General features: G+C 27.8%; 1 protein-coding gene across 1 annotated transcript; it reads left to right on the top strand.

The window, feature by feature from the left end:
• Nucleotides 1–8,011: 8,011 nt before the first annotated feature.
• LOC106757072 (protein LIGHT-DEPENDENT SHORT HYPOCOTYLS 4) lies at nt 8,012–10,239 on the top strand. The gene is made up of 3 exons (XM_014639657.2): nt 8,012–8,279; nt 8,628–8,972; nt 9,285–10,239. Exons 2-3 carry the CDS (start codon nt 8,716–8,718, stop codon nt 9,634–9,636), a joined length of 609 nt encoding a protein of 202 aa, XP_014495143.1. The 5' UTR covers nt 8,012–8,279; nt 8,628–8,715; the 3' UTR covers nt 9,637–10,239.
• The last annotated feature ends 2,291 nt before the right edge of the window (nt 10,240–12,530 follow it).

Genomic DNA, 12,530 nt, shown 5'->3' on the forward strand with positions numbered 1-12,530 from the left:
GTTGGAGATTACATATATAAGGTGGTCATGTTCAAGTCTTACAAAGAAAGTAAATTGGAGATTCCAAACAGTGGATGAATGTGATTCCCTACATGTATAGGACTTGAAAATTCTGCTTTGGCAAACAATAATCTCGGTAACAAACATACATAGATGTTGCTGTATGATTTCTTAAATATATAATTTTGTTTTTGCTGCAAGCAACTTACTGATATATTTTCACAACTCATAACAGTTGTTTCATGACAGAACCAATGTCATCCAGCCTAGAGTTTTGACCACAGGAACTTCCTCCATTACTACAAGTTTTCGTATTTATAGAAAATTCTTCAGAAAATATAAAAAAATTGTATCAGTAATCCCTGGACGTTTGTATAAAATTGCATGGGTGTAGGTTTTTGTGGCTGAGCAATGACGATTGATACCACTGAAAACATTAGTAATTTGACCAGAGATTCTCACCCCATGTGAACTAAATTTAAAAGGGCGAGTAAGAAGACAGTGTATGAAGTGTTGTATGGAATTGATTATCTATATTATGATGTGAAAGGCACTTGATGAATTGTCAAGTAAGCTTGAAAGTTACATTTACTTTGACATTAAATTTATATATACATATATAATTGAAAATTAGATAGGAATTGTTATATATGAACTAAGTAGGATGGTCCACCCACTAAAGCTTATTTGGCGGGTGTGATTGAGATAATCTATGATCATGAAACATGTGGTGTCCCCTCACATAATTTTGAAATAATGTTTCTTAGTTGTTTTCCTTTTCACAAGGGCATACATTTTTGCATTTGAAGGATATATAAGAATATGTACGTAAGTAATAAAAGAAAATTTGTGAGTGCACTGTCGTGATGGGAACAAGAGAAGGAAGAAGAACCAATACAATATTCAATACAACTATTTTATATAAATAACTCTCATAAAATTGTGTGGAAGGCAACAAAACAGTCTAAGATCCTACTACCGATTTTGTCATCAAGAATTAAAAAAATAATTCAAGACAAAAAATTCCCTCTCAATATGGAATATTTAATTGCCCCACTTGTCCTCCCAAAACAAAACCATTTGCTCAATTAAACAAGATGAACTGTGATGCATGCAAATAAATCAGAGTAAAAATACCATAAGCAACTTCAACAAACATATCTGAAATATCTTGAGGATGCCATTACATAAGGCAAAAATTAAACATTTTATAAAAGAAAAATTATAAATACATCATTTTTAAGTTTAGAATTGAAAGTAATATCAAAAATTTTATTTGGATTGGATCCAATTTTCATTAATATTGAGTCTGTTTTAGTAACCTTTTTTTCGAAAGATCATATGATAATGATTTGAAACTATTTCACTCGTTTCAATATAAATGTTAACAACGTATACAATAAGAGTACTCTTTCATGTGTACTGATTTTTTAGACTAGTGTTGATTAATTTTTTTTAGTGAATGTAATATGTTTTTATAAATAAAAAAAACTGTTAAATAATGATAAATTTTAGTAACAAAAATAATTAATCATTATAATAATCAATTTAGATATTAATTTATAAACTAAAAATCATTAATAATTAAAATAATTTTAAAATTATAATTGTTCTTTAAATTGGTAACTAAAATAATTTTTATTATAAATTTGTTTTTAAATTAATCACTAACGTTAGATTTTGACTATTAAAAAATTAATTTCTAATTAGGAATTAATCTCTAAACATATCATTGATTACTATTTAAGAGTTTTATTATTACAAGTTTAGGGTATTGACTGAATAGTAAGAGAGGTGACGGTGATTGAACAAACAGTAAACAAAGTGATGAATATAAATCTGTAACAGTAACAGTTCGAGCTCATAGCAAGGATAATTCAATACACTATACTGGCTTTAGTTCGACTTTTTCTGTTTCCTTTTGAATAAGAAATCAATTTGCCAAGGATGGTTGAATTTTTAATATATAAAATACTCCTTCCAGAAAGGATATATGATAGTTTGTTTTTTTTTTTTTTTCAGAAAACTATTGCAGTAAAATGTTATTTACATTATATATATTTTTAAAATTAATTAAGTAAAAGAGAAGAATATATAATAATAAGGTACACACGGATTCTCATATCCTTAGGTAGATATCTTCTATATAAAACCCTCAAGCACAGCACATTGTTAGCCATAGTGGTTAACGATGTCTATAATCTAAATTTGATAAATCAATCACAAACTTAAAGATAACAAAGAATAGAGTTTCAATTAATAAGACACTTATATTCTTTATTTACGTACCTACATTTGAAAAAAGAACGCACAACTTTCCTTAATTAAGTGAAGAGTTCTTAGACAAAAGTATCAATGAAAATTTTATTTAATATAATTATTATTCTAATTGACTTTCCACACATAAAAAATAAAAAAATCATTAATTTTATCTTCTCTTTTTTATCATGATCAGAGCATGTCTGTAACAACTCAAATAATAAGTTTTGTTTGGAATAGTAGTTTTAATTTGTAAAATATCGTTCTTTTTAATTAAATAGTAGCTTATTTAATTAAACAATAAGCTATTTTCTTGAGTCGATAAATCTGTGGTTTATATTCGTAAAAACTTGTAGTCTGTGATAAAACTAGTATTATTACAAGTCCAATTATGAGTTGCTTTAAACCTCAACAACTATCACTTTTAGGATGTGACTTCATCGTGTAACTTCCACTTTTAAAGGTAAAGTATGTGTCCACGCTTAATTTTGTTCCGACAATTATAAATTATAATAATAAAAAATTAAAAAAGATAAAAAAAAATAAATATAAAATAAAAACAATAAGATCAGATCAAACATAAATGAGATATGTGGACACTCTTGAAAAATAATAGAAGAAAAAGAAGAAGGAAATCGGAGGATTTATTTAAAGAGAAAATAGTTTGTTTGGAATTGAAAATCATGAAAAGACAAAGTTGTATATTGAACTATAATTGTTTATTTAAGGTGTATTATATACCATTAAAATATTTGATAAAAAAATTCAGAACTCCTCTTTCTTATTTCAAAATCTAAAATAAACTTGTGTTGATATGAAATCAAAATTATTAAACCATGTCATTTGATCGTTATAGAAATATTTTTGTGTTTTAAATATCTTACAAAGATAATGGAGTAACTTAAACAACACTTATCTATTTGAAATGATTTTTACAATGTTCAAAATCTTCAAATAAAATTTAAAACTCATTCTTAGATTAAGAAAAAAAAGAAAATATATATACATATATATATATATATATATATAATAAATTGATTTTATCTCTAATATGAAATTTTTAATATTTTACCTAAAACATGCAAATTATAACTGTTTTTCAATATTTAAAAATTATTACTGCGTTTTCTATCCATTGATTAAGCTACAATCCATTTAATATGTTGTTAATACATATCCATTTTCTTATGGTAATCTCATCTTCTTTTTACGTAAAATGTCCCACATTGATAAGATAATCTCATAGATCCTCACCTTTCTTTGAAAAGAGGAGACTAAAAACATGCATAGAGGGGTAAATATAGGCCCCTGCGGTGAATCGCTGCACGAAAAATAGTGTAGTTTTATTTAATTTTATTTTAAAAGATACCTTTTGAGAAACATGAAAAGTTTTGACCTATTTGTTTGTGTCATGCTCACTAAAGCTTGTCTTTTAGAGGTAAACTTATCACTTTTTATTGTTTATTTTTAAACAAGTATATCTTATAAGGAATGCTAATAGTACTGACATTTGCTTCTTCTCATCTATTTAGTTATGGCTAACACTTAAAGCTTTAATAGTGTCATTTGATTTTTTTTTCTATGAAAACATTGCTAAATATGAATTTTTAAAAATACATTTAGCTATCTAAAAAAATCAACCTAGAAACATTTTTATTATATTGAACTAAATGGTAGACAAGAATGGCAATGTTTGTTTTTCTAAGAGTAATACATTTAGTTCAACTGATATTTAAAAGCTAACATTTGTTAAAATGTAAATTAACATAGTTTTATTTTTTCGAAGTAATAAGAAAATAAAATGAAAGTAGTTTGCATTTTTAGTTAAATAATAGTAATTTTAAAATAGCTTTCTTAAACTGTTTTATTAGGTTTTTATTAATTAAAAATTATAGTTTTTAAATACTGTTAAGGGTAAACGTATTTCTTAACCTGCTATTTTTATTTAGTTTCAAAGTTAGATTTTTTTTTTCGTTGCTTTATCTATTAATTTGGTTTTGTATAATAATTATGGATTAGTTGACATAATTTTGAGATTGTAGTTTGACCCACACAAATTTAGAAAAATTAGAACAAGGAATAATATAACTTTTTCTCATCCCACTTTTGAGTTTTAAGAACTAAGGATTTAATACAAGTATAAAAATTTAAAACAAACCTAAAGATTGATTGATGATTTAGTAAGTTCAACTAAATAAAAAGCATACTATAAAAAAATTAAGTTGAAATAAGAAATAAAATTTCACTAGTGTGGGAAGAGGTTTTGAGACCAGTTATTTCAGATATTAGATTTTAATTCCAAACCGAAACATATTCTAATGATATTTTAATTTTGATTATCAACTAAAGCATAAAGTCATCATTATATTTTAGTTTATTAAAATTAAACATGAAATCATAAATAAAAAATAAAAAAAAAATGTAGATTGAGTTTCAGTTTAAATAGTAATTGAAATCTAAACTCTTTTTGATTTGGTGTAGATTGCATCAAAACTTGTGCACAACATATATATGGTTTCAATTATTACAAAACCAAAGTTAAATCTTATCGCTCAAATAAAATAATAAAAAAGAGAGTGACAATTTTTATAAACCTTTCCATCTTTATTTTAAAAAAACCGAGACGAAATATATTTATGGCTTTGATTATTAAAAAATCAAAGTCAAATCCTCTTGTTTAAATAAAAAATTAAAAAAACAAAAGTGACAATTTTAAAATTCACATCTGGTTTCTTAAAAATCGAAGTAGAAAATATATATAATTTTAATTATTATACAAACGAAGTCAAACACTCTTGTTTAAATAAAATAATTAAAATAATAACAAAAAATTTTGTGTAGCTTTCTGTCTCATTCTTTAAAAATAAAAGGAGAACGTAATTATAGCTTCAGTTGTTCAATAACCAAAACCAAATCCCCTTACCTAAATAAAATAATTAAAAAGAATAATAAAATTTTTAAAAGTTTGGTATACCATTCTATCTTAATTGTTAAAGTATTGAAACAAAATATATATACATATATATATATAACTTCATTTCTTTTCCAATTGAAATTTATAAATTCGCAAGATTTTTAAAATTATCATTATGTCTTTATATATTTTGTTTTCTTAAAAATCGACAATTATATTATATACAATAAAATAGAAAAAAAAAAACTGATTCAAGTTTTGCAGAAGGATGAATATGTTGACACTTTAACATCTATGGGTGATAAACTTATGCTAGATGGATGCATGTTGACATATAAATAATACCAACTTGACATTTTATTCACTGTGAATCAAACCATAACCTATTTCCATTTTGTCATTCATCCTCAACTTCTACTATTACTAGTATGTATGATCAAACTTTATAATGATTGTGTCACTTGATAATAATTGTGACAGTGAATTTTTTGGTAATAAAAAATAATAGTTATGAAGAAGTAATGATAATAATAATAATAATAAATAATGAAAATAAAATTTAAGACAATAATAAAAATAATGTCATTTAAAGAAAACTATTTGGATGAATTAGAATTAATTATAAAAAAATAAAATATACAATGTAGAGCTATACAATATATTATCTAATAAATTTGTGTTACTGCAGTAACATTTTCAAAAGGTTTATATATATATATATATATATATATATATATATAATGTTTTTTATTTTTGTAAATTAAATCTATTTATAAAATCGTAAAACAAGTATGTTTAAGTTCATTAAAATAACAAATTAAATAAGCTAGATTATAAAATATTTTATGTCAGAATATTTTGTTTGAATTTTTCAAGCGAAACCCATCAAGGCCCATTTTGTAAGAGTGGTCTAAGTCTTACAGTTATAGGATGACTAACTAAATCTAGCATTTATTGAACCAACAAATACCATACGAGTAACCTTTTTCTTCTATATTTTTTCCAAAGTCCTTATTAGTTATTCAGACACTTGATCAATTAAGTTAAAATAAAATAAAATCTAAAACAACAAAAGGAAAATATGGAAATTGTTTTTATATTTTAAAGACACAAAAAATTACATTATTAATATATATATATATATATATATATATATATATATATATATTACCAGCAAAAATTTAATTAATTAATATAGTAGAACACTTGTGGAATATTTTAATTTTTTACAAAAAACCATGATAGCCTGTAAATAAGATATGCAAAAATATTAATATATATTGTTTGTCCAGCAACATAACATATAAGTTCATATTAACTCCCAACCTATAGAGATAGTCTTTCAGATACATTAACACACTTCATTTAATAAGAAATAGGCGTATGTTTGTGGATTAGAAAATAATAGCCATGCCACAATTTTAAATTTTGAATTTAATTGATTAAGATTTAAAATAATTATTTATATACAAAATCATGTGAAAATATTACTACTTATATGATTTTTTTAGAGAAAATTATCATACATATATGTATGTATGTGTATACTTTGAATTTAAAATATTTATAAGAATTAAAAAGAATGAGAAGACTACACATATTTATATGATTTGAAGGAATTCAATGAAGTTTTAATAAACACTCAAAATTAATAAGTTCGTTATGCTAAATAATGTATCAAAATTTGTATGTCTTTTATCATTATAAGATTTAACATTATATGATATATCCTTCTTACATAAACTTCTCACAAGAAATAATTTTCTTTTCAACGACTGTGATGCATATTAATTTTTACTTATGAAAACGTGATTGCATAGAAATAATTATTAAAAGTTTCAATTATTTTAATTTAAATATAAGCATGTGTATAATATAATAAGTACATGTTTTCTAATGTTCTTCACCCAGCTAACAACTAAAAGTTGGAATCTATTTTATTCTTGACATTAAAGTTATCTAAAATTAAGGGTGTTACATATGTCTAAATAAGAAAACAAAATAGAACCATTAAATACATTAAATCTTAAAATAAGTAATACATTTTGTTTTATTGTTAACTGGGACACATTTTTGCATAAATTACAAAAAAAAATGCAACCTAAGACATTATAGAAATGACTAAGTTGACTTACCACTATATTTTCTAAAACATTCTATAGATCGAGTTCTTATATTTATAATTTTGTAGTAACTGTATATAGTAAGTTGCTTAAGTGTTTCATCAAGTATATATGAAACTCAACCACCCTACAATATCCAATATTACTTTGTATATCAATGGATGAATCTTCAAAAATGTGATTTTTTTTTTACTTCATTAAACATTTCCTATGGTTAAGATTTATACCTCCAATAACATGTAAATCATATAAGAAAGATATTGTAAAAGTAGGAGTTAATTTTTTTTATAAAGAGAAATAGGATTTGTTTGATTGAGGTGTAAAATAAATAGAGAGTAAATTAAAAAGATTTATAATTTTATATAAAAGAAAGGATTTTGTGTTTAAAAATTGTAAGAAAATGAGGGTGAGAAGTGGACAAAGGTGGTGTCAGAAATTAAAGTATGATCTTTGTAGAGAGAAAGAAAAGGTTAAAAGGGGTAAACGGGTAGGGGTATTTAGGTAAATTGAGAAGGAACTGTCATTCAAGGCTACAGGGTCAAGAAACAGAATCATGTTATTCCCTAATTTTTACCCCTTCAAACTTTTTCCTGTCTCCATCCAAACCTACTGTCCAACCTTTCTTTCCTATTTCCTCCAAAGCCCTAATAACTCTCTTCTCCTTCATCATCTTCTTCATCATCTTCTTCTTTCTTTCTTTCTTTCTTTCTCTCTCTCTACCTAACACACAACACAAGAAAGAATATTAATAAAACCATTAACAAGAAACGATGAAAATTTGAGTTTGCTCCACCCTTTAAAGGAAAAAAACCCAATCCCTCAGCAATATCAGAAATCAAAGCTACTAAAAAAACCACAAACACCTACCCTTGTGACCTTTCTAGTATTGCTCAACACACACTAACAACAACGGGCCACTCACTCCCATCAATCTCATCACATTCTCAACATCAATAAATCTTCTTTTGCTTCACCATTTGCAGGTACATGTCTGTCACCTCTCTCTCTCTCTCTTCTCTTCTCTTTCTCACCCATCGAATAAAAAAATACAAAAAACCCCATCAAGTCTGTAACACCAATCAACAATTAATCAGACTTTGTTCCCTTTCCTTTTTTTTTTTTCTTTTCTTTTTTAATAATTTTCCCCTTTAAGGTTGTTGTTTTCATTTACAGTAACTTCTAAAAGGAAAAAAACATTAAAAAAGAAATTATTCAAACAAAAGGACATTTCCTCAACTGTTATCCAAACTATAAGTATAGTAATTGTTTATCTCAATTAACCTTCATCTCTCTCACACTCCTCACTCTGGTCACTGTCTTGGGAACCCTAGAACAGCAACCCAGATACACTATTCCCAGACACACACACAGAAAATCGAAACAATTAACCTTGGATCTGCAAAGCCAGCACCAGGGGCCATGGATTCAAATATTCAAGACTTTATAGACACATGTAACTCCGACAACACCTGCAACCTCATCACCAATACCACCACCACCAACTTAACCACAAGTGCTACCTCTTCCTCCGCTGCTTCCACCTCCATCGCCAGCAGCAGCCGCTACGAGAACCAGAAACGCCGTGACTGGAACACCTTCGGTCAATACCTCAAGAATCACCGACCCCCTCTCTCCCTCTCAAGGTGTAGCGGTGCACACGTCCTTGAATTCCTAAGGTACCCACATACAATACACACCCTTTTTAACTAGTTTTACACACCATGCACCTCTTCTTTCTCTTTTCTTTCTTTTTTCTGATATATGTATCTTCCCTGAGAATCAATCTTGCTAGAACCAGATAGCATAAGAGATTACCAACATGACAAAGTTCTTCATCTGATACATGGAAAGGATACTTTTGTCATTCGTGGTAATTTCATCTGAGTTATACCAAGATTGTTTTCCTTTCATTATACATGTGCCTGTTTGTTATGAATGCAAACTTTTTTTTTTTCGTTTTTTTTTGGTAATTACTGCTGTGAGTGTAGGTACCTGGATCAATTTGGGAAGACGAAAGTGCACACACCGATCTGCCCCTTTTACGGGCACCCGAACCCTCCAGCACCTTGTCCATGTCCTCTTAGGCAAGCTTGGGGGAGCCTTGACGCTCTGATTGGACGTTTGCGTGCAGCTTTTGAGGAAAATGGTGGAAAGCCCGAGGCAAACCCATTTGGAGCTCGAGCTGTGAGACTCTACCTTCGCGAGGTTCGTGATCTGCAATCCAAAGCAAGAGGAATTAGTTACGAGAAGAAGAAAAGGAAGCGTCCACCACCTCAGCAACAACCCATGCCACTGCCTCATCATTCTCTCCCTCCTCCAGGTGCAAGTGCAACTCATTAGAGGAATTCAATTCTCACTCCATGCCAAATTCTACTCTTTTTCTCCCTGTCAAAACTTCTTCCTCCTCAACTGGGGTCTCTTCTTTTCATCCAAATAAGCTTTTAGAGTTATGGTCTAATTTAGTATCACAACATTTAGGGTTTTTTTTTTTCTTTCTTCTTTGTCATTTTTTTTTTTTTGTGAAAGCTGCTATATCTGGTCTATATAGACTGTTTGTCTTTGGATCCTGTTTGTTCAGGGAGAAGAAAAAGTTTAAAATTAAATTCTGGGATATCATGCATCTCTGCTTAAAAAGCAGACAGTGCGGTACTGGTAGTAGACTGATAGTGCGTGGGAAGTACTGAAAAGTGGAAGTGAGACTGTGAGAGTGAATGGATATACATGGAAGCCATGATCCTTGTGATGAGAAACCAAAAGTATGGTATTATTATTCATAGTTCTACATATTTGTACTTTTCGATGTTGTCAAGCTTAGACTTGTTTATTAATTATGCGTCTTAATTTTATCATGCTTAGCTTTTGGGATAAATATTATTTCAATTTTCTATTTTCCAAGGATTCGATTCTCCTACATACAAAGTTGCTAACAATTTCATTCCACAAATAGATGATTGTTTTTGAACCAGAAAACTACAGGTAGGAAGTCACTTCCATACGTGGTGATGTTCGATAACATTTTTTTACATTTGGGACATTGATGATCATCATTTTCTCTTATCTATAAATGAGTGTTCTTTCTCAACCTCCTTTTTTCCTCACACTCGCCACTTATATATATGCTTTACTGTCTCCCCCAAACATATTTTTGTGTGAAAAAACAATGATAGTGCCTCTCTAAAACTTAATCATAGCAATAGCAACTTCTGTTTCAAACTGACAAGATTTATTCCCTCTCAATCCCTTCTAACGGCTGCTGTTAAATAGATCAAGTTGATTGATGATACTGATTCATATTATATGCTGTAGTGCTGTCATTTCGAATGAAGTGAAATTATAAAAGCCACGCAAAATTAATGGCAGACAATGTAACAAAAAACTTGTATATGCTTTCTTTTATACATATAGTACCTTATACCTTACATAATGCTTAAAGGATTCATATCATTAATTCACGTTTTCATTTGAATTTGGTTATGTCTGTCAAATGGCGAAGTGAGAGCTACATTGAAAAGAAATAACATTTTCTAAAAAGTCTTGAATTTGAATGGTGATACAAACTTATATTACCAGTTAAAAGACTACAAATAGGTCAGCAAAAGAAAAGGAGAAGAAATTTACTTTGGTAATTTATGTACTTTGAAAGGAACTGGTTTTATGGTTGACGAGACAGTATTTTTGGGAGAATATTTGAAAGATACATAAAGAGCCTACTGATTAGTGCATTCTGTATTCAATATGAAATTTGTTAAATCATTATATGTATAAATTATACTGCAAGTTGTTCAAAGGAAACGCAGAAATAGAATCAGTAAAAAAGAAAAAGAACTTGATGATAACGAATTTGGCCGACAAATCTGTGTAATTTTATTTTTTTTTTGTATTATGCAATTATTTGTTGAAAATGAAGAAATTTGCGCAATCCCTCTGATGACGAAGAGGCACCTATATTATAGCTCCATTTGCACAAGCAAATACCAATAAGACAGTGGGTATATGGTGGAAAGATAAGCTAAGCTTCTTATTTTCCTTTTTGAAGTGATTCTAGTGGGGCATATATGAGACTACCACTTCAGACATAGAGGATCTATTCTTTCATATAATGATTTAGGTATAAATTTCATAAGTACTTTTGCCTGTATATGAGGGCCATACAATTAAAGCAATTTTTACCTTTATCATGCAATTTTTTTCTTTCAATAACCACTGCATAATGCAGTTAACATCCTACTAAATTAACTAAACATTTCATGTTTTATTATTAGTTTTTTGAACTTCATAAAATATTTTATCATGTAATAATACTAAAGATTTGAAAAGCATTGTAAAAAATAAACTGCATTGTTTTCTTTTGTAGGAATGAGAGAAAAATAGTTCTGTTAGTTTTCTTCTCCAATTTGGTTAACTTTCTTTTGTCCGTTTAATTTAAGATCATAGGACTTTAAAAATTATTTTTAATCATTCATACCTTTTAAAAATATCGAAATTCTACTTAAAAGGAAAGATAACACAGATTAAACAAAGAGGTATAAGATGATGAGACAATTTTCAAATAACAATTATTTCAAACGGATCATCCTTTCTTTAAATAGTTCTTTTAAGCATATGAGAAGATAATACAAAAATTTAATTAGTAGTAAATTTCAGTTACTTATATTAGAAAACTAATTACAAAATTGACACTTCATATTGTTTTTTTTTTTAAATAACTTTTAATATATTTTATTACTTCTTTTTGTGTTGGCAATTAATATCCTAATATGATGAGTTGATGATATTAAATAATTAGAGGAAAATATAATGATAAAATATAAATAATACTGGAATGAATGAGACAATCCAAATTGTAGTAGCTAAAGTTGTTTTTTATTAAAGATAGAAAAGACAGGAGAAACGTCTAATTACAGTAATTAACCGATAGTAGCTTACGAACTTGAATGACTAGAGCTATAAAATCACAAGGTTTTCTTTCATCAATTCCCAAATGGAACAAACTTCATTATGATCAGAAGCCACAAGGTCCCAAGCAATTCCATCCACTACTTTTTGCCATGCAAATTTTGTCCTTTTTCATTTTATTTTCGGAACACAGCCCAAGATGTTGAAGATAATGCTCTAAATACTTGCAAGAAGAATTGCATAAATAATAATAACCTTATCAACCACAAAAGTCAAACCAAACATCTCTACAGTCCAGCAGCAAATCAGCAGAGAGTCTCAGTTTATCAAAACAGAAA

Source organism: Vigna radiata, chromosome 3, assembly GCF_000741045.1.
Source record: "Vigna radiata var. radiata cultivar VC1973A chromosome 3, Vradiata_ver6, whole genome shotgun sequence".
NCBI classification, from domain to species: Eukaryota; Viridiplantae; Streptophyta; class Magnoliopsida; order Fabales; family Fabaceae; genus Vigna; species Vigna radiata.